General features: G+C 40.0%; 1 protein-coding gene across 2 annotated transcripts in view; it reads left to right on the plus strand.

Annotated features, from left to right (window-relative positions):
• The window catches only part of hat1 (histone acetyltransferase 1), a 60,865-nt gene that overhangs the window by 12,948 nt on the left and 23,667 nt on the right, over positions 1–24,250 (plus strand). For both annotated transcript variants that reach the window (XM_035410150.1, XM_035410149.1), the window contains exons 5-9: positions 6,400–6,579; positions 6,982–7,103; positions 7,635–7,739; positions 11,833–11,939; positions 13,184–13,335. In XM_035410150.1, the coding sequence (XP_035266041.1) occupies positions 6,400–6,579; positions 6,982–7,103; positions 7,635–7,739; positions 11,833–11,939; positions 13,184–13,335 (666 nt within the window). The remainder of the gene's footprint in view (positions 1–6,399; positions 6,580–6,981; positions 7,104–7,634; positions 7,740–11,832; positions 11,940–13,183; positions 13,336–24,250) is intronic.

The following is a 24,250-nucleotide window of genomic DNA, read 5'->3' on the forward strand; positions in this document are numbered from 1 at the left end:
CAATGCTTTGTTTACTGGCCTACCAGACTCTACTTTACTTTACTTCAATTAGTACAAAATGCAGCAGCCAGAGTACTTACCCACACACGCCGCTCAGAGCATATCACTCCTGTTTTTAAATCATTGTATTGGCTCCCTGTTAAATCCAGGGTTGAATTTAAAGTGTTGCTAACTACTTACAAAGCATTGCATGGCTTTGGACTTTCATATTTGCAGGATTTTATTGAACCTTATGTTCCCTGTCGTACCCTGCGTTCAGCTACTGCTGAACTTTTAGTGGTTCCTCGTTGCCGATTAAAAACAGTTGGGGGAAGAGCTTTTAGCTGCGCTGCACCGTACCTCTGGAATTCAATCCCAAGCCATGTCAGAGGCGCAGCTACAATTGGTTCTTTTAAATCGTATCTTAAGACTTGTTCTACGCATGAAGAGCGCTATATAAGAGCTTATTGTATTGTATTTTGTTCATCCACAGTATATGGATATAATTTTATAACATATGTGCTTAGTTGGTTTGCCAGCGTTTTCACATTTTATGAAAAGTGCTTGTGCAATACACCCAAATTTGTTGATTTGCACTTTTGTAAATGGTACATTGTGCAGTCATATATTTGGACTGAATGCTGAATATGAGGTTGAAGTGCAGTCTGTCCGCTTAAATTTTTTCCCACGGCACGCAGGCAGGACTGCCCCCTTGGGCTATGCATGGCAAATTGTGGTCACTCACTCACTCATGGACAACCTTTGAGGGACGTTTTGTGGGATGCATGTGCAGGTGTTTTAATGTAATTTAGTTTAGTTTATTTGACAATTATTAAAATACATGTTACAGCAAGTCGTGCATCCTAAAATTATCAAGGATAGCACAAAAAGTCACAGACTTATTTCCATTGTGGTCCTTGGTGCTTTGTTTAGTAGGACGTTTAGTAGGACGCATGCGCAGGTGGTACGGCACGACATTTTTAAGCACAGCTTTATCGCCTAATGTTACTTTAGCTAACCCTAACAAGTTCGCGTTTCGCCTATTTTAGTTAACCTAGTTAGCGCGTACGGATGCTAGCCTGCACGCATGAGTAGGAGCTAATGACACAGCTACCACCAACGATGCAGATGTATGGCCACACGGAGGACAACAAATAACGTTACAGAGGTGAGGATATGCCATAGCCAGCTAGCTATATAGTAAGTACAGGTGCGCCGTGGATCTGGACAGTTTCGTGCTTGTTATATTTACATCCATATCCATCACCTATGGAATTGGTGCTCTTTTATTTTCACATTTTGGGGACCAAAAGTAATTGGACAGTTGTGGTTGGTTCTTGGTCTGCTGTCTGTTGTTGCATCATTAGCAGTCTCTTTGACAGATTAGGTGTGTTCCAAGCACTTATTGGTTCACCTCCTTGCTTCCTTTTCTTGTCTCCTTTCCTCATATGGAAGGCCAAACGGGTCAAAAATACCTGAAATTGACGTCTGGAATCACGCGTTGTCAACGTCATTACTCTGGTGTTCTGAACACACAGTGTTACCTCATCCTTACTCTGAATCACAGGATATAGACTGTGGGTATAAGCCTGTCATTGGCCGACTATTTCAGTCGGAATTCTCCTCCCCTTCTGCGCATTACCGTTTTTGCTAGGGCACCGTCACTGCATCCTGGGCTTAGCACCGCCCAAGACGATTGTGATTGGTTTAAAGAAATACAAACAAGCCAGAGCATTTTTTTCCCCTATACCGGAATGATAATGGGTTGAGCCAGACCTTTCTCCAGCGCTGGCACAGTGCTGAAACGAAGTGGTCGGCACGCCGGCCCCTAGTGGTCGGAACATTGCCAAAACCTGGTGGACGGTTGAAAATTGTTTTCATGTTGTCCCATCCCCATACAAGAAATCATACGAGAGTACAGAAATACATACGAGAGTTAATTATTACATATTTAGGTACTGTATCTCATTGTGTGACAATGTTTTTGCATCATTTTTTAATCTGATATCAATGTTACATCTTAAACCTTCATAAGGGGCTCATTTATATGCTTTATAATGGACAAAACGCATTTTATTCATTTTTGGAGAGACTTTGGATATGTTTCTGGACCCCTAGATATTTTAGACCACTGTACTGACGGAAAGCTTGTAATTCCCACTTGAAAATGATGCATCAGTGATTTTCTTAAGTCAATACAGTTGATTTGTAATGAAATATGTGAATATGTTATGATTTACAGCAATGCATAATTTATACATTTTGGATATATTTGGAGACGTTGGGTACACTGCTTAGTTTTTGCTTCATAGAACTTTAGTAGTTCTACATATCCACCCTTAGATTTTACGCACTTGGTCAAGGAGTTTTTGATCCAGGACATGTATAGTTTAATCTGTTTTATATAGGCTATGAGATCTCTCAGTATTTCATTGCAAACTAAAAAAGAGCAAATTCATTTTTGCTTTTTTGCCTAGACAGTTTCATTTATGGCACTTTATTTCTTCCTAATTTATGAATATGAACTAATCTAAGTAGGTATTGTAAATGGTGCAAATGTCTTGCTTCTTTTAAGCCATTTCTTCAAGTATCTGTGATGCTCACATCTGGAGTTAAAGCTTTAAATGAGGTACCCCCTAAATGGGTGAGGATTAGGCAGATTTGGCATGTGCGCAAAGGGGCTAATGGACTGCTACAGTGTGTTTGTTGTATTAGCTTATCTACACACGGCACATTTGGAATGGGCTATTCAAATATTTCACCGTGAGATCACTAATAGACACACCACTAATTATTCTTTATCAGCAAAAATGAATACAAAAAAAAAATTGATCATGAAGCCCTACATAAAATCATTTTATTATCTGATTCATATTAATGTTTTTGTGTGAAAGTGCGAGGGATTGCAGTGACTCATTGTTTATGGTGGAATGAACTATAGCTTTACAAAGTGCTTGGTGGATAAAATGGTGGTTTGGAGGAATAGAATACCCACATAGTCACATCATTTGAAATGCATGCCCTGTATGAATGCTGCAACGAGTTCAGTTTTAACTCCTTTGACCAATAACATATTTGTTGAGTTTCATCAGCTGATTTAGTCAAAATGATCGCTAGCTTTTAATTGAAGCCCTGGATGCAGACTGTCTTATAAAGGGGAGTGGGAAGCACTTCTGTGCTGCCTGAGTTGGGCCCAGCCCTCAGATACAGAGACGGCGACAAATCTCACATTCCACCAGGCTAATCCCCACCCAGAAGGGGGACTTGTAATCCTCCATCTCTTACAGAGTGAGGGCTTTTCAAGCTTCCAATGGGGAATAGTGGGATTTAGACTCTCAATCTAGTGCCTCTATGAAGCAGTCTGCAGGAAGTAAATGTTAGGTGCATCTGAAAAGCCCACCATCGTGATGTGCTGCTGAACCTATTGTCTGCTTGGTCAGGAATATTGTATGAACCAAACATTTTGATGCCAATGCAGGAAGACCAGTATAACCATCACCCGCCATTAATTTTGTTTGTTATCTTAAGAGAAAACGTACAGTTTACAGCCTTCTGACCAAGGTGCCAAATCTTTGAGAAAAAAAAAAAAATTGCTGTATGGCTGCATAAAAATTATACTGTGTCTGTGATGTATACTTTTGTGTTGCAGTTCTTCAAGAATCAGTGAATATTTGTATTTGAAATTTGAAATTGTGAGATGCAATTTGTAATTTTCAGTTCAGAAAACCTTGATGACAAAAAATGAGAAATGAAACCTGGGAGAAGTTTTGGGTTTGCCACAGGAAGCACAAATGAATCTGGGGTGAAATACGGGTAAACGATAAATTATTTGTGTTTGGTGCTTTGTTACTCTGTTGTTTTGTACTTTCTTTCTGCGGTTTTTTAGGAAAATTCCCGCTGAGACTGGGAATTGTAACTTGTTTGAGTGTTATAATCTTATATGTGATAGTGGTGATATGTCATACCAAACCTATCCAAACCAAAACAACTAGGCCTACATCAGCATGATGTATGATGATTAATTCCAAAAAGTGCAAAGCAGTAATCCGGTGCTCATATGACACATGGATGTGGGCATGGTGGAAGGCGGGTGTGTGTGGGAAGCATTGTTCTTGAGATGGTGCGCCCGTCTGGGCTGCAGTACAGCTGGTGAGAAGCACAGAGGGCAGGGAACTGCAGAGCAGAGTTCAGCCTGCAGCTGACATTATGATTGGAGGCAACGTTCAAGGGATCATCATCTTTACACAAAATCCACCCGGCCTTTTAATCAAGGACTTTCTTTCAGCCCGCATGTGCAACTGTTTGTTTCAGCTCGTGCTCGCTGTGACACGCATGGGTATTAAAAATCAAATGAAAACTCTACAGAATGCCCATGACTCGCACGCCCACTGTGGGTAATGTAAAAGGGAGCCAACCTGTTTTTTAAATTAGTAGTATATTAGTGTTTGTGTTCTTACTGGTTTGTGTTTCTGTATTTTAAAAAAAGAAGAAAAAAAGAAAATATTTTTATTGCATGGTATGTTCTCTGATGAACAATATATAGTGCCTTTTGTGTGTATTTTAGATTTAATGGAAATTATTGAGTGGAAAATGACTTGTATTTAATGTAAAATGCACAGAAGTGAATTCCACCCAGTAAATATATCATAATCTAAAATAAACTTCAGAAAAGCTAAAAATAAGAAACAAAAAGCAGAACATGAATTTCAGTATAACATATTTCCATTAAAATTGAAGATGTTTAGATGTGCTTGGTAGCTGAAGTGGCAAATACATTTAAAAATGGTAAAAACTGTTCAGGACTCCTGGGAAAAATACACATCAACTCAAAAAGATTAGTTTTTATTTCTGTAATTGGTAACATTTTGACCAATTATGGAAACTTATTGACTTCATGGCCCTTGTTAGGCTGTTAAATAAGGGCAAATACTTTTTGTCTTCAAATTCTCTGCCCAAGAACGACAAAATGGTTAGTTTATACTGAACCTTAGGAGCAGTTCCTTTTTCGGTTAGTTTATACCAATTTGTAAGTAGCGTACTGGCAATAAGGCAACACAATGCAGCTTGTTAGTCCTCTCTATTTGTGTTCCTTGTTTCAGTGAAATTCTGTTGAACAATTACAATAGAGAAGTGCCATTGGGCCGCAGGTGCATTACTTACAGTCAGGCATTAGGTGATGTCTGAAAGGGGGAGGAATTAGCAGGGCGTTGTATTAGCCTTTTGTAGCACATTTTGTTCCGGCCCTTCTTAATTTCCCTGTTTTGAATGCGGAGCAGCACGAATCCTGATATAGAACTAATGGCTTTCAGCCATGTAAATGGTGCGAAAGGACTGCTTAGCAAGTAAATTCAAAGTGTTCTCATGTCAGTCCTCCTGGAAACGGATACAATGCAAACATTACAGCTGAACTAACCAAGCATTCTCCTGTGTAAAAATCCGGGGGGTGGGGGTTCCCCTCATTGTCCCTCTGACTCTGGAACACGGGGGCAAGTTCATTCGATTGAATATGCCGGGTGAGGATTAAGGGGGGGGGGGTCCCCTTATTGATGCACTGGATTTTGTTAAATCTAGATCAATTCATTATGTTTTATTGCCCAGTGTGAAGCAGGAAGGCATTATTATGGGGAGAGACTTCATCAAATATACATGGTTTAAGATAAGTAGTAAATGTATTCAATTAAGTGGTCTTTCACTAAGGGCCCGGGGGGTGGGTGGGTGGGGGGAGGGGAGCGGGTGTTGGCTGTGCTCAGCTGTCCTAACTGCCTAATGGTTTTCCTTTTTGCAGCACAAAAATACTTGGGCTATTCTGTCCGTTTAATTCCACGTGCTCTTAGTCAATCAGGACTAAAGTATACACTAATGACAGAACAATAGTGGCTTATTTTCTTACGCCTCTTCCCTGATTACATGAGGGAGTTTAACAAATCATTCTTTATGAGAAAAAATTGTCATTTTAAGTGATTATCTGATTATATGAAATTCCATTTTTCTATGCCTGCAAAATATCATATAGCCTCTCTGCTGACCTGGAGTTTCGTATTTTGTTTGACTCCCATTTTTCTGACTATATTAGAGGGCCAACGTCAAATATTATTTAGCAAGGTGTCTGGATGCTGTCTTAAGAAGAAATGATTACAGATCTATACTTATCTCCACTGTTTTTAGATTTTATTGCTGTAGATAATTATTGATTTAGATGTTAGAAACTTGATATCCATAGAGAATGTATTATGTGAGCTTAACTGTCTTCTGAACAGTTTGTCCTTCATATGAATCCTCAGACAGTGGTGATTTTCCCTCACAAAAGTGTTTCTTCACACAGTTGAGGTTTAGCTAGTCATGGAGTAAGCTTATAGAGAAATACAAAATATAATCTTGTCTAATCAGCTTAAATTAATTTGTGCCTGTTGTTCCCCTCAGGCTGATGACGTGGAAAGTAAGATTCGGGAGGTCATTCCTGGGGGGTTCAGCTGCAACACAGATGACTTTGTCTCATTGTTGGAGAAGGAGGCCAACTTCAAGCCCTTTGGCACCCTGCTCCATGCATACAAAGTCCACAGTGTAGAGGAAGGAGAAGATGTCACCTATCAGATCTACAAAGCAAGTGCTTTTCTTTTTTCTTTTTCCCTGTGTGCCCAGATAGTTCAGTTGCTTTTAATGCTGCTTATTTATATTTATGGTCCAATTGCCCTAATATATTTTACTTTTAAACAAAGTGTTTTAAAGCTGTTTCTGCCTCAGGCTTGGATTGTGATCTTACGACTGTTTGGATAAGAGTTGGAAAGAAGTAATCTGTTTTTGATGATTTTTCAATTAAATGAGAATGTGAAGAAATCGTGAAATGTGAAGAGTCATCATTCAAAGTGTAAAATTGAATCAATGTGGAGTCACATTACTTTTCCTATGACTGGTTTGGTCTAGTTTTGTGCTGCAACCAAGAGCGTGCCAAGATCATCTGCAGGTGACATCACCTTCAGTCCACACTGTGGCTCTCACTTGCAGGCCGACATGTCCAGCCCGGGATTTCGGGAGTATCATGAACGCCTCCAGACCTTCCTGATGTGGTTCATTGAGACGGCCAGCTTCATAGACGTAGACGACGAGCGGTGGGACTTCTTCCTCATGTGAGTGCCCTCCACGGACAACATCACTCCCACGCAAACCGCTGCAGCTTCCCTTTGTGGGCTGTTGCAACCAATTACCAGGCCAGTTTGATTATATTTGTCCCTGGATAGACGGGCATTGTTGATCTGGCAAGAGGTGTCCTTTGTGCTGGGCCCCTTCTTTTCTTTATTTCTTTTGGGGTTGAATTGAACACTGAATGAAGGCTTAAACGGTAAAAAGAGCCTCCGTCAGTGTTTTCTTAAGCATGTCACATGCACATCCTGACAATGGGCAAATGGACTAAAGTGATGTAAAGTGGCTGGACACTCCCCTCACACCCCCCACTTTTCCCCAAAAATACACTTTCCCCTGGACGTTGCTGTGCTCCAATTAAGCAAATTATACATTCAGGCAGTAGCAGGTGTAGCAGTCGAGCTCTTCGGGACTTGGCTCCAGTGTGCTGACACTGAGAATGGCACAGGGTAAAATGGATGCTGTATGGAAGTGTGCCTGTAATTGACCCACGCTTTTTTTCCATTTTTAATCCACAGATTTGAGAAGTACAATAAGGATGGAGAGACGCTCTTTGCGACCGTTGGCTACATGACAGTTTACAATTACTACGTGTACCCAGACAAAACCCGGCCACGTGTAAGGTAATTACTGGGATAGTACATGCCCCGTCTCCCTTCCTTTTGGTTCCAAAAATTGAAAGAAAACAGAAAATTGCACATTTTTCTGCCTCTTTCTGCTGCCCTAAATAAATTACTGGCTTGCATGTCCAACTAACCAGTCTCGTGTCGAGGTCAGATGTGCGACAAAGCTCTTGAAATCTTTAAGAGAAAAAGAACAAACCAGTTATGAGTACATCATACATTGATTGATGTGACATAGTATTTTCCATAAACAGCAGTCATATAAACAAGCAAGACTCCCATGATGCTAATTTAAATGGCTAGAGGGAGAAAGAGTTTCCTGTTCCAAGTAGACCCCGACCGATATATCGGTTTGGCTGATATATCGGCCTTTATTTGACTTTTTTGACGACATCGGGATCGGCAGTTATGCAGCCGATGTGTCCCGATTTTTAAATAAGTATAATAAACAAAAAAACATTGATTATTTATCTGTACTAGTCTGTTCGAACGTTGTAATTGCTGTTTACTAGAATTATCCAGTAGAGGGAGCTCGAATACAAGTGTGAACTGCAGCAGCTGACGCGCTACTTCTGTAATAAGACGTTTGTCACTCGTGCCTCATCCAATATTCTCCACTGCAAGACTTGTCTGCACAGTTTCGATTGCCGCAATAAAGGTATGTATATTTAGTGAAAGTTTTTAATTAAATGCGTTTATACGACCACTATGTTTATCAATCCTCATTATCAAGCGAGCGAGCTAGCTAACATATTTGGTTCACTTTAGCAAGCTAGCTGGCTAGCAAGCCTTTATGAAGTGGCAGTGAGCACATAAGCAGCGTAGGATCTACATTTCCAGAGGACATCGCTGTATTCTCAAATGAATAACCAGCCAAAATAAAATGGTGATTGAATGTATCACACGTTTGTTTTTTTATCTGAGATAATGATATTAGCTACTGTATGATGCTGTGTCAATAGACAACGCGTTATTGCAAGCGAGTGTGTCATCTAGTCATGCGTCATCGTAGCAAGCTAACCAGACAGTAAAAATGCCGATAAAACATTTCTAACGTGGATCATTTTAAACCATGTTATCTAGCTTTGTCCTGATAACATGAGAGAAGGATTGCAGTTGGAGAAGTGAATCAACCAACAGTTAGCGCGGGTAACCTGCATTGTGGTTTTTTTCACGTATTTCATCCAGTCAATTTAATTTCATCTAACGTAACACTTGATTCACTCATTAGCTCCGCTAGATAATGTCTTACTCTTTGAAATCATGTAGTAGAAATAAAGTAAGAAAATATAATTCATTTAACTTACTGAGAATATATAATAAGAAATAATGAGGCTGTGTCAATAGCTAATGCGTTATTGCGAGCGAGTGTGTCATCTAGTCACGAGTCAGAGCGCATTGTAGTTATTTTCACTACCGAATTCTTATGGACAGGGAAGCTCGCTAGATAAAGTCTTACTCTTTGAGATCACGTAGTAGGAATAAAATAAGAAAATATTATTAATTGACTGAGAATAGATACTAAGAAATAATGATAACAAATTAATAATAACAACAACAATAATAATAATATTCAGAAAAATACATGTTTGAAACTGATTTTTTAAAATTATTTTTTTATAGATGGCTGGAAAAGAAAGGAGTAAAAGCAAGGTGTGGAGTAGATGGTGTTTATATATATATATATATATATTTAATTTAATATCTTTTACATTTTTTATCTAAAAAGTTCTTTGTGTGTTTATTTTTATTTGTTTGCTTATAAGTTAAATGTTCTTAAATATAGAAACTTTAATAAAATATAGGTTTTTCAAATTGATTTGAAAATTTTGCACTTTTTGACAAAATATCGGTCAAAACATCGGTAATCGGTGGGCTAGGACTCTCCAAAATCGGGATCGGCATCGGGCCCAAAAATCTGGCATCGGTCGGGCTCTAGTTCCAAGGAACAAGTACAGTTTGGTTCCACCATCAGAATAGTTTTTCATGCCCCCTGGGTGGCGTATCTGGGGAGGGAGGATTGAGTTGCCAGGGCTTCCCCCCCACTTCATCATCTCATATGACTGATTGTGTGGTTGCAGTCTGCCTGCACCTGCTGCACATAACGAGTAGCTGTCTACTACGATCCATCTCCTGTGAGGTGCAGTGAAAAGAAGCAGTGGCTGGCAGTGTGCACTCTGGGGAAAAATACATGCCCCTCTGAACTTGATAGCTGAAGTTGTATCATTAGTAGGTTTTTTAAAAAGTTGTTAATCAGTTTGTTTTGGAAGAAAATGTGGACTTCTTTCACACTGCTCTGGTTTGGTGGTTGTGAAAATTAATTAAAGCTGATAGGGAAAAACAAAACAAATGTAGAACTTAAAGTCCCTATGCAGCCTCTCTTTTCTTACATTTAAATTGTTCCTTTAGTTACTAAATTACAACATGTATGTATTTTTTCTACTTATTAGACTTTGAAAAGATGAAAAACCTGCTTTGATGTAAAACCTGAATTTCTTAATATAGCAGACTCAAGACTGGCTGGGTGTGTCAGTTCTGTCCTAATTATTTATGCATTCACTTTTGGTTGACAGCCCGGGCCACTCATTCCCACTGACCTGGATCAGTGCTCACTCCACGTAACGTCAGTTGTTAGCTAACGTTAGCTAGTTATCATAGGACCGTAATAATGGATAACGAGTACAGCAATAACAGCATTAGAAATATTGAGCCGTATATGTATGAGCCCGTCGCTTACAGCCTACAATATAAGACCCTAACGTTACAGGATAACCTACTTTAGCACATAACATTATCGATTTTTTTTTTTTGCGGCAGTAACGTTAGAACAGTCTGGAGAATAAAGTAACATTACACTCGCCAGCTAACGTTAGCTATATTTACACAAGATAAGTACAGCTCATTGCTACATTAGCAAAATTATCGATAGCCAGACAGCAAGTAAATTGGGGAGATGGGGTTAACGCTAACGTTATAGTTTGTAGGCTTGATTTGATTAAAAGCAGAGCGTCATCAAGCCTGAACAGATGCTTACCGGAACCGGTCCGTTCAACCGGTAAGCGTCGGGCTAAACATTATCGACAGCGAAGTAAAGTGAGGTTAGGACGCCTAACATTATGATTTGTAATATAATCTATATCAATGTTAAGTAACTTTAACGTTGATCTTGATTGACAGTTGGCACAGCATCTGGCTTTAGAAATGTTGTCTTGGCAAAACCCATCCTCTTCTGCTCATAATTGTAGAATGAATCAGAGGTAAAATGTGTACTGCACAATCTTGTCACCTTTCATACTGTGCACTGTTTTGTTTTTCTATATAATCGATCCAGACCTTTCGGAGACTTGGATCTTTTGGCAAGGCGTGAAAAGATGCATTCCTATCTCTGCAATCTTTAATCACACAATAAGGCATTGTTGAACTGGATAATTAATGTTAGCAGCTGACCCGCGCAATATGTATTTGAGAATTTGATCATGGCTTTGAACTTGGGAGCGCACACTACATATTATTCACACTACACACTACAAATATTCATACTGGGTGAGTGTTTTGGCCATCGCACATTGGTCAATGCAAATTAGAAACATTAGTGACATCACAAATTTGGTCTCAAAACCACCAATACCAAATACTCCACCAGGCGGCAATGTCGAGCATTGTATAGTTTTTAGGAAAAAATATCAAATTCATTACATACATGTATGAAATACTTTTAACATCAATGTGTAAGTAACCTTATAGTCCATGGTCATAATATAAGCATTTTAAAATCATGATTTTGACTGCACAGGGTCTTTAAAAGTTGAAAAAGTGTAAGGCATTGCTGTTGGATTGAATAGAAGCAGAAGCCAATATGGAGTAATTCAGAACATCAATGTAAATATTGTGGGCGAACCTTTGGAGCAGACAGGAGTCCAGCCTTAATCTTTTTGTTTTGGTACCGTTGCCCTTAGCTTTCACACTTTATGTATTGCTTGGGAACTGCAACATGCTGAAATGATTAAAATGTATTAATAAGGTAATGTAATGGGCACCTATGGCTATGGAAAATCCCAATAACATTGGCGCCCTTCTCCTCCTTCCCTCACAGCCAAATGCTGATCCTGCCCCCATTCCAGGGAGAGGGTCATGGGGCTCAGCTGCTGGAGGCGGTCCATAGGTTCTACTGTACCTCCCCTCTGGTCCAGGATATCACAGGTGTGTGCAGTTGCCCTTCAAGAGGGAAAGTGGCCATTCTCTTCCTCTGATCCCTTCATGTTTGACTGAAACCAGTAGGGTTTCTCTTTATCTTTTTCCCTGTAATGCCTGTAATGTTTCATGTGGCAAGAAAGATTAGCAGAGCATTTGCTGTGGTTTCGAGGACAAACCTGAAGTTTGTATTAAAGGGGAATTGCACTTTAGAACACTTCTGGGCTCATTTTCACACCTACCTGGAGTTTTGTGTGCATCCCAGACGGTTTTTAGGTTGCTTGCTTCAATATTTAGATATTTGTAGATTTTTGATTTCCATGTGAGCAAACCACCCCCCCCCCATCCAATAGAAGCCCATTCAACATCAAACTCCACGTTAGACTCATTGTAAACACACGACCCTGCTTCTCACAACTGATATTGCCCTTCTAATGAATTTGTCGCCCTTTATTTTTCGATTAGTTATTTCATTTTAAAATGTTAGAAACAAAGCCCAATTTTTTGCGGAAGTCCACATAGTACGGTTTCCAGTTTTTTCTTCTTCATCGATTTAGTTTCGCGGCAAAATCGAGAAGCAAAGCAAAACATTCCGTTAAGGCTCATGCAGATATTGGCAGACTATGTCATAAAAGTTCTAGGCATCCTTTCGATTGTCACTCTTGCTAACTTCATTCATGTGTCAGAGATGTAATGTTACAGTCTTGTAGTTTAGCTGATGCGCCAAGCCCTATACCTCTGTGTTCAAAACAGGATTTTACGGTAAGGCTACTCTCAGCGAGACACATGCATAGACTACCACACATGAACACCAGTCGTCAAAACTAGGATTTCCATTAGCTAACGATAACGTTATACTATCCACTGACATTACTACGGTATATAGCCAACACACTTACATTTCCGAGAGAGTCCCGTTTGGACCATCCAGTGTGGAATGTCATTTCCAATTGATCCTTGGCATTCAGAACAAAGTCTCCAAGACAGCCGAGAAATCGGAGTACCCTGTCTATGACTATGAAACTAGACTTTAATGGTGGGGGAGTTGTTGGAGATTCACAGGGGGCAGAGCCCTCTGGTGTTTTGTTAGATTTCGGTTAATCTTTTTTTTTCTTTCATGCATTTTTTATTTATTTTTTGGTCATTTTTACACACATACACTTGTATAAACTTCAGATTGCAGACTTTTTTTCCTATCTTGCATTAGGATGTCTAAAGAAAACAACTGAAGCGGAAGTATGTTTTTTTCTTAGCGGAGGATCCCTCTGAAAACTATGTGAAGCTGAGAGACTTTGTTCTGGTCAAGCTGTGCCAAGAGCTACCATCGTTCTCTACAAAGCAGCTGTCAGAGGGCTTCAGTGATGAAATGGTTACAGAGGCCCGCGAGAAGTTGAAGATAAATAAGGTAAGTCCACCCATGAAATGAATTCTTGTGATTAATAGTTGGACTACATTGGGCTTTTCAGAATATGTTGCTTGCCATTATTTAAAAAAGATTCTTGATAAGTTTAGTGGAACTTATTGGTAATTATTATTTTTTTAGTAAGTCTAACTCAGAAGTGTATTCAAGACTTTAATATCTGTAAAACCAAAACATTTTAGGTGTTCTTTCTTACCAGTGGGTGGCAGCGAATTTCTCATAATTACACTACATTTCCAAAAGTATGTGGGCACCCCTTCTAATTAGTGGTTTCGACTTAGACGTGCATAAAATCAAGCATACAGCCATGCAATCTCAGTAGACAAACATTGGCAGTAGAATGGGTCATACTGAAGAGTTCAACGACTTTCACTGTGACAATGTCATAGGACACCACTTTCCAACAAGTCAGTTCATCAAATTTCTGCCCTGCTGGAACTGCCCCAGTCAATTGTAAGTGCTGTAATTGTGAAGTGGAAACGGTATAGGAGCAACAACAGCTCAGCCGCAAAGCAGTAGGCCACACAAGCTGACAGAACGGGATCATCGAGTGTTGAAGTGTGTAGTGTGTAAAAAATTATGTTTTCGGTTGCAACACTCACTACAGTGTTTCAAACTACCTCTGGAAACAACGTCAACACAAGAACTGTCAATCAGCAGCTTTATGAAATTAAAGTTACAATCTCGAAGATCTCCGTTTCGTTCTCTTTGGCGGTACCAATGGCGAGAAGCGGCAATTGCAGGTGTGTTTTTCGACCTCACTTCCCAGAGATCCAACCGGATCCAACCAGTGTCGCCTGTGTGACGTCAGTCAGTTGGTACCTGGGCCACGCCAACTATAACACTTAATTACTATTTACTGAATAAAAATGGTTATTATAAAAGTAACGTTATGTACATACTCATTCATTGTCTAACATTAGACTAACTTATGCTGTCTTTACACTGCCGAGCCGGGTTAAAATGCTGTAGCAGACCTGGGGTAGAATTAGTGATGATCAATTTCCACAGACGTTCTTTATCCAACTTTTTCCCGGTATGAACATCTTTACACTGCAGAGAAGAATCTGCGGGATTCGCTGTGGCTCGTGCAATTATGTATCTCGTGAATGATTGTTGTGTGATATTTTTTGAAACAACTGCCTTGCAAAATGTTACCCCTGTTGTTTCTGGTTTTGCTAGCTAAACTGTTCAAGAATAAAGCTGAGCTGGGTGTTAAATTAGCAGTCAGAACAAGAAGAATAAAACAAAAACAAAGGAGATTTCATCAAAAAGGGAATCAAGGCTGAAGGAACATATGAGGAAGTGTAATAAAATAACAACGCTAATCCATACGGCCGTATTTTTTATTTAGTTTTCTCTGGCTTGACGTCTTTAAATAGAAATCCGACCCAGCCCTGCTCCACCTATACCCCTATGTTAATGCTCTGTGTAAAGATGGCTTTATTCCGATCATCATAATATATTGATGAACTTGATGAATATGTAAATATCGGTAACATTCCAGTTCAGATCAATGATTCGCAATGAGACGAAACGGTTTTAGAATGTTGCAGAGAAAATTGCAGCGGTGTGAACTGGTTAGTTGCAGACCGTCTGAAGCCGTTGCCTGGGGTCTCAAAAGACCCACCGTGTCAAATCGCCAAGTGCAATTTTAGAACGTTTAGACGTCTTGGAATTTTGCACGTTGCATCCAGTCTCGTTGCGAATCATTGATCTGAACTGGCCTTTAGTTAGCTACATTGCAACATTGCAACAAGGTAGCGTTGCATTCGAGATGGTTTACGAGGTCGGTACCGGTCAGTAGCGTTAGCTAGCGTTTTTTTCTAATTGTTAGCTGACATTAGATTGTTAATTACATTAGCTAGCTAGCTAAAACAAAGGTAACCTAATATGAGAGATGGCTACTGTGTGCAACGTTGTCTAACCTAATGTTGCCTTTCTTGACATGGTCCGGTAGCTAGCGTTAGCTGTGCAAATAGCTTTGTAGCCTAATTTAGTAACGTTACATTGTCATCAAATGTAATACGAAATCTACATCAACAAATAATATGACTTCTCAAATGACACAAACCCCCCCCCCCCCCCCCCTATTTTTCTGTAATGCTAGCAGACACCGGAAAAAAACAGTACGCTGCTTACACACAAGTGAGTTGAAGAGTGAGCCTGTTGCGTTAGCTTCGACTTCGGACCAACCACTGATGGGTGATGGAAAACGCGTCACTAACTGTGCGCCGCTTGTGATTTTTTCCCGGGAATGTCGCCACAGACACCTAGTTCTTTAATCATAAATTATAATAATAATAATAATATAAATTAATATAATAATAGGCTCAATTACCATTGTGTTACCTAATTCGGTGAAAGATAGTGACTTAACAGACATTTATTTTAATGAAAATCTTCAAGATATTACTTTAAGTCTGAATATCCCGCATCTTGTTTATATTGCTGGTGCCCAACCAGCACTAGACGTGAGAGAATATTACGAGACTGACAAATCCTCTCTAAATATACAGGGATAGAGAGTTGATTGAATGCTTTCGTTTTGGTAGGGTTAAGCTGTTTTAATTAATCAATGAGCCCTCACCTGTATTAGCATGTCTCTGACAAGAACAGTGCACTGTCTTTGGCATTGCAGTAGCTAATAGCAGTAGTCTAAGATTTTATGCCAGTGGTGCTTTTCAGAATACCTTTATGGAATATGATTAATGTCAACAAGTCAAACAGTAGTAGTATTGTAGCCCAGCAACGTGTGCTGCCTAGCAACAATTGCAAGATAGAATGTATCAACATGAACACGCATTGTCTACGCTGGAGTTTGCTGCATCTAGTCATATTTTTACATGGTGAAACCGGTGTAAATATGTAACACGATGCCGGACGTCGCTACGACTGACATAACAGTTAAGACCACCTTTTTAAACATTCAGCTGGTGCAGCTGGCCCCAGGAGTGATGAATCATGCTTCACTATTTGGCAGTCTGACAGACGAATCTGGGTTTGGCGGAATGCATAGTGCCAACTGTAAAGTTAGGTGGAGAAGGAATATTGGTCTAGGGCTGTTTGTCATGATTTGGGCTTGGCCCCTAATTTCCAGTGAAGGGAAAACTTAATGCTACAGCATACAGTGAAATTCTAGAGTGCACTTTGTGGCAACAGTTTGGAGAAGGCACATGCCTGTTTCAGCATGACAATGCCCCCATGCAAAAAGCCAGGGCCATAAAGCAAAAACACATTTCTCTACAGTGCAGCAGTACAGTGGAATAATCTGCCCACAAATCTGAAATTGAGTGTTTCACAGAGCACGTTTAAAGTGGCCTTAAATAAATGGTTACAAAGTACCATGTAGCATATTCAATTTTAATTTTAACTTTTATGACCAAGAAAGCATGAGCATGTTGACATCGCTATCCCGCTACCTGCTATTTACATGATGGTTGTATTGTCTTCGCTTGCTTATATCTTGTAGTGTGTTAGGTGTTATGCTAGAGGTCCGCAATGGAAATAAGCCTTTGGGCGTTATTGTGTTTTCATCCTCTGTGATTTTTAATGTATATAATGACTGCAGTGCAGTGTTATATGTGTTTTTAATCATCACATAAATTCATTCATTCATTCATTCATTCATTCAAAGAAATTGTTTGCTGAGTTTAGTGGGGAAGAATGTGACTGGGCTGCACAGAGCCCTGACCTCTACCCCGTAAAACACCTTTGGGATGATTTGGAATGCCGACTGCAAGTGAGGACTTACACCCAACATCAGTGCCCAACCTCATTAATGCTCTTGTGGCTGAATGGAAGCAAATCCCTGCAGCCATGTTCCAGAATCTAATGGAGAGCCTTCCCAGGAGAGTGGAGGCTGTTGCAACAGCAAAGGGGGGGTCCAACTCCATATTATTGCCCATGGTTTTGGAATGAGTTGTTCAACAAGTACATATGAGTGTGGTGTTCACATGTTTATATACGTTTGGAAATGTAGTGTATTTCCTTAAAGGTAGTCTCAAAAACATTGTACAGCTGCCAGCTACAGTTGGAATTCAAGGATATAAATGCATCAAAAATATATTTATTGATTGGGCTCATTAATAAATATTGCATGTACAATGGATAGTAGTTTCATTACTCTCCACAGAAGTATACGATTGCATTTCTCAAGCTATTTTGTCTGCTAGCAGACAGAATAGTTAGCTAGGTTTACTATACTTGTAGGCACCCCTTGGGTTGCACTTTCCCCACTAGCCAGCCATAGTGAATAATTTCTCATTTCTGTCTACAGGCAGACTTTATCAGTGTTTAAGCGGAATTGCAGCATTTTAAAAAACTTGCTGATTTCAGCCATGTTCTTTGACTTCTCTTGATGTCAGAGAAACTGTTCTGCTGGAGCTCATGTCTTTTTTTAACATGCTATCAGACAGGCTATTGCATTGAACAGCCTTCAAAGAAATTGACAAATGGCGGGTATCATTGTGTTGGCCCTGTGTGTTGTAACTGCTTTTACAACAACAAAGACCTAAACTATTATAACCTTCCCACAAATCTATTTTTTGTTCACACGTCCATCTGTATTAGCATGCTTTATAGATTTATAAGGATGCTTGCAGTATGAATCTGATTTGTGTCATGGTTCTAGGTTACCATTATTAGGGGTCCAAGCAGCGAAACTGGTGGAACCCTATTGTATCTGTTAGGATTATTATTATTATTTTTCTCCGCTAAAAGTGTCTGAGGCTCAGCAACCATAAGTCCTAGAGCAGCCAAATTTGGTAGGTGGGTTCCTATGGCCCCCCACTACTCAGGCACTACAAATCACCTATGTCAGCCAGATGGTGGCGCTGTAACAAAGGGTCATGCGTAAAAGGCCATAACCCCCACACCAGGGTTTGAAATTCGTTGTTTTTAGGGCAAGGCAACTTTGCCTTGGATGACGCCTAATTTTACCAGGGCACCAAGGCGAATAGCCAGGGCACCAAAGGCAACTTGAACGTGTAGGCGATATCAAAAAGCTTGCACATTTTGCTTTTTGTTTTGTCATTTAATTTCATTATGTTCTGTACAGTTTCAGACATGGACGGTGGGGTGACTGGTTTGGCAGCAGTAGCATGTAGTTTTGATTTGCTGTGGGTGTTGGCAGTATCTTTCTTCACATTGGTGGTACCAGCAATATAGTTATTTATACGACATAGTCTTCATTTTCTCCATGTTTAAATGCGATGACGAATGAGCTTCTTTGTAGTGTGCTCTACATAACTTACACCATACTTTAGTGACTAGACCATTGTGTTGCTCATATGCAAGCCAGTCGTATCCCCAGGACTCGACTGTTTGCGGTGTTCTGATTAATCTTGAGGGCACTCCCTGACCTGCTGGCTGGTTTGAGGGCACTCCCTGACCTGCTGGCTGGTTTGAGGGCACTCCCTGACCTGCTGGCTGGTTTGAGGGCACTCCCTGACCTGCTGGCTGGGTTGAGGGCACTCCCTGAGCTTCTGGCTGGGTTAAGGGCACTCCCTGAGCATTGTCACGCACTTCCAAGAACTGAGCTTTTGGCTGGGTTGAGGGCACTCCCTGAGCTGCTGGCTGGTCGGGCTGATCTACTTTATTCTGACTGAAACATATTAAAGGGAAGTCAACTCTAACTAGGTCTAAATACAACAAACCATCCAGCCCAGCCATATCCCTTTTTAAAGACAGTTGTAAAATTTTTATCATACAGTTATTTCATACAATCTATACTGTATATCATTGTGAATAGATTACAGATAATAAATTGATTTACAGTGAACTTTATAAACTGACGCTTTATTGAGAGATAAACTGCACAAGATTATTCTACCTAGCTACTTTAAACTCACCTCATGAAAAAGGAATCCAGAGTTCTGCTTTGAGCAGCAGATATCTGGAGTAGCCTTTTATTTCTATTTATTTCAATAGTTTGCGTTCTTTTCGCGGCATGGTGCTGGAAAAAAATCATAATGTAGTAGCTATGAATTAATGCATGCAGTTAATCGGGCTGTCGCTTTTTTATTCTAACTTCAAATTATTGAACACGTTTTCATGCACACCAATATTCCTGTATTAATAGGTAGTATTCAGATTGAGCCATGTAAATGTAACGGTGGTCATATGGTCATGGATTGACAAATGGAGGGTTTGCTTATCGTTATTAATGCCGGCAGACTACCTTTTAATTATTTTATAAGGACGTGGATTTATTCCTCTCAATACGGAGGGTGGTGCCATACCGACATAGATAGACAAAACCTAACTGGGGTACAAGAATGGGATCTCCTCATTCAGCCCCATTGAAATTTCACTCATTTTGGCTTATTTTAGCCACCTCCGACATTTCCTGTGATTACTAATTCATTTAAACACACCATATTATGGTAGCTATGTGGCATTTGCAACTGTCTGTTGCATTTTAAATAGTTCTCATTAAATTGCTAGTTTGGTTAGCTAACATTAGCTAGCAGCAAATAGCAGTTGGAGACAGAACAAAGGCAAGGGAATTGCAGCGGGAAAAGAATATCAACACTCATATTCATTTGGAGGAATATGCCGATTAACACAGCATTATACAGGAATATTTGCGGAGGCTGAGTTTATTCAGAGCATGTAATCAGTTTATTCGGAATATTGCCTTAAGCACCAGAATATGGACCTAATATATATACGTTATGATTGGAATATAGTATGCATGTAACTCGTTCTCTTCAAACTTACCTCTTAGAGCTGCTTAGCTAGCTAGCTAACGTTAGACCGTGCAGACCACTTGCAACCCAGCAGTGGCACTGGCCAATCGTAAATTAGCGCACAGGGTCAGGGGTTGCGAGTGACGTAAATTAAATGGGAGGAACGTGGGGCACTTTGGTACGGACCAATGCCACAGACAGCAGAAAAAAAAACGGCTAGGGAGGGCACAGCCGCAACGTTGCCTTTACAACTTGCGCTTTTTACAAGGGCATTAATGCAAAACTGGAGGGCTTTCACGGCAATTGCCGTGGTGCCATGGCGAATTTCGAACGCTGTCCCACACCATAAGTCAGATCAACACAAAACTTAATCGACCTATGTATCTGAACGTGCACTACAACTTTGCTATTGGGAGCACCTATGTTCGCCATATTGTTTGCCCACCATTTTGACTTTTTAGTTGTGCCGTGGATGCTTTCTCAGCTAAAATGTCTGAGGCTCAGCAACAACAAGTTGTAGACCAACCAAATTTGGTAGGTGGGTTCCTATGGCCCCCCACTACTCAGGCACTACAAATCACCTATGTCGGCCAGATGGTGGCACTATAACAAAGGGTCATACTTTAAAAGGCCATAACTTCCGCTCCCACACCAAGTCAGATCAACACAAAACTTCATCGACAGATGCATCTGAATGTGCTCTACAACGCTATTGGGACCACCTATGTCCGCTATATTGTTTGCCCGCCATTTGGACTTTTGTATGATTCGCGGTGCGGAAGAGCTGTAGTTCCACATCTAAAGTGTTACGACATCTAGTAAACTCCTTTACAGCCAGCAGCTAGAAGACATCCATGGCGACGCAACTAAGTAATCCGACACCGTCGTATCTAGTTTTTATCAGTGAGGGGAGGGTCTGAACTTCATAATGGAAAATATTATCTATTTGGCATTCATAAAAATATTCTTTCACCACTCAGAAATCGTACTCCGTCATAGCAACAAGATAAACCCGACAATAGCCCTAAGATATGCCAATACGGCAGTGAAAACGCTGCTCACTGAGTAACGAAATAAACGAGACAACGTTTAAAAAAAAAAAAAAAAAAAAAAAAAAAATGATACCATGCAAGATCTGGGACTAAATATTGAGTAAATATACAACCTTACTGTTTGTTTTACGTGTAGAGATGTCCCTTTTGAGACTGAGTGGTCATATAGGCTATTGTCTTGTACAATCTGTTTGTGAAATATACACACATCTGTGATGCCTGGGTACCTTCAAAAATAGCTGTGCGTAATACCACACCTGTTGTTTACGGCGTTGTCGCCCTTTTTAGTACAGCCTGGCTTGATTGACAATTCATTTATTCAGTAGGTGAGAGTATAAGCTTTCTAACGATGTATAACATGTCTGATTTTGCTTTTGGAATAGCGTTTTATCGGTCAGCGTAACCAAAAATTTTCTTATCATTGCATTCACTTACTGTGGGGTAGCAGTAAAAGACACTGCACCTAATGAAACGCTGTCAACGATTTTTCATAATTTCTTGGAAAATACCATTATTATTGAGGCATAGCTAAGCCATATGTTGCTGATAGACCTATCTGACATTGTTTTCTGGAGCAAAACAGAAGCGGATAGGACTGTCATTACTGTCTCTGATATCTGCTGAACACAGATAAAATTTCAGCATTGCTATGTAAGTATTACTGCTCAAAATATTTTGGTTCGTTCCATTACTACCATTATATAACTAAATTTATTGTGTCTACAGCTGCAGTTTCTCGCTGCAATTATTAATATTGAATATAAACAAGATGCAATTTATGATGTCTGCCAATGTTGAAATAAATAATACGGTACTCTGTGGGCAGCACGCAAGTAGCAGGGATGGCGAGTTGATATTTCGTTTTTTGTTTTGTTTTTTTCAATGTATTATTTGAAATATGTATTATTATTCTATCTGTCTCTGAGGCACTCTGAAATGTAATGCATTCTCTGCTAAGCTGAACAATGGATTGGAATATGTGTCTGACGTAGTGTTGCACGGTATACCGAAACTTCAGCACCTTTTCTGTACTTTTAGGTCAAATGTAAAAGCCAGGGAAATGTGTCTCCCACATGACTGACTGAGAGGATGAAAAGTACAATTTGTCAGAATCTTCGCTAGATAGCAGTGGCAACTATGGTAGCCAAGTCAGGTGACGTGCACTTGTCCATTTCTCCTCGTTGATACAGCACAAGCTTTGACTCTGTACACTTCAGTAGCAATAGGTGTTCTAATTTGGAAATATTTTATTAAAGGAAGATGATGTATTGTTATTAAAATATGCTGTTTTTAGATCTATTTAAAAGTGAAAGACCTGTTTAAAGATTATTTAGTTCACATTTGTTTAATTTTTTAAATATATTTAATATATTTTTCTATTAGTGTTGTAACACTATAGGCCTACGCTTATTAATATGTTGAACAGGCTTCAACTTAAAGGTTGTTAATAACCCAGGTTGTTAATAAACCGTGGATTCGAAAATGAGGTCAACCCTTGAGGACATTACGTTTCTGATCTATTAAGGTAATTTCAGTATCGAATCAGTATCGTTTAAGTTTCAAGTATTGTTTTAGTATCGAGTATCCTGATACTAAACCTGATATTGGTATCAAAGTCAAAATTTTGGTATTGTGACAACACTAGTCTGACGCCTTTAGTTGCGGCTCGGAAGCACTGCAGCTGTACATACACGCCGGGCCATCTAAGTGTTACGACATAGTAAAGGCCTTTACAGCAAGCGGCTAGGACACATCCACAAAATTGGCCGCAAGTCATCAATATTTTATACAATCATCATGATATTCAGTAGATATGTTGGGTGAAGGTGTATGATCATGAGGACAAAACCATTTTAAAATCGCTCCATAGGGGGCGCAATAGTGCCAATGCTTGGACCCCTCCCAACGCCGCTTGCGGCTTTAATTTAAGTTGCATTTTGTGCTTTATTGATGTTGCGCTTATACTCAATGTTCTGGGAATGTTATTAGCCAGGTCTGGAACTGTTGATCACAACTGTGGTGAAGGCACCAATGTTTCATTGTAAGTTGCTCTGGATCTGCTAAATGAATGCAATGTCATATAATGTAAATTGGAGTGCTGTCCTGAAACAATGTTTTGCTGTAATGAAGCATTGGTCCCAATGTCTGTGTTCACAGCATTCATTTTAAGGAAGTGGATTACGCCATGTTATTAAATATAGGCTTGATGACTGGATGGCTTAGCCAGCTGAAATCAGACCTCTCACACATTCAGAATCTGTTCCTTCTCTATTTGATTTTTGTAATAAATTGCTGGGAATATCGACAGACCACCCAGGACTGTTAGATAGACTCTGAAAGATACAGCTCAGAAACCTGCCTGCCTGCCGGAGAACCTAAGGGAAAATGTTATTTGAAACTACATTTGCATTGAACTGATTGTTGCTTGACATGACTGTTAAGTCTTGACATGGTTGTGAATTCATTATGCAACATCTCAGTACATTTATACTATACTACATGGCCATACGTATGTGGACACCCCTTCTAATTAGTGGGTTCGGTATACTTCAGCCACACCTATTGCTAGCAAGTTCATAAAATCAAGCATACAGTCATACAGTCTCCATTGACAAACATTGGCAGTAGAATGGATCATACTGGAGAGTTCAGTGACTTCCAATGTGGCACTCTCATAGGATGGCACCTTTCCAACAAGAGTCGGGTCATCAAATGTCTGCCCTGTGGAACTGCCTGGGTCAACTGCAAGTGCTGTTATTGTGAAGTGGAAACGTGTTGGAGCAACAACAGCTCTGCCTCGAAGTGGTATGACACACAAGCTCACAGAATGGGACTGGCGAGTGATGAAGCATGTTGCATGTAAAAATTGTCTGTCTTCTGTTGCAACACTCACTGCCGAGTTTCAGACTGCTTCTGGAAGCAACGTCAGCACAAGAATTGTTCGTCAGGAGCTTCATGAAATGGGTTTTCCATGACCGAGCAGCCGCACACAAGCCTAAGATGACAATATGCAATGAAAAGCGTTGGCTAGAGTGGTGTAAAGCACACCGCCATTGGAGTTGTGGAAATATGTTGACTGGGGTGATGAATCGCGCTTCACTATCTGGCGGTTTGGCGAATGCCAGGAGAACGCTACCTACCCGAATGCATAGTGCC

This window comes from Anguilla anguilla, chromosome 3 (assembly GCF_013347855.1).
Source record: "Anguilla anguilla isolate fAngAng1 chromosome 3, fAngAng1.pri, whole genome shotgun sequence".
Lineage (NCBI taxonomy): Eukaryota > Metazoa > Chordata > Actinopteri > Anguilliformes > Anguillidae > Anguilla > Anguilla anguilla.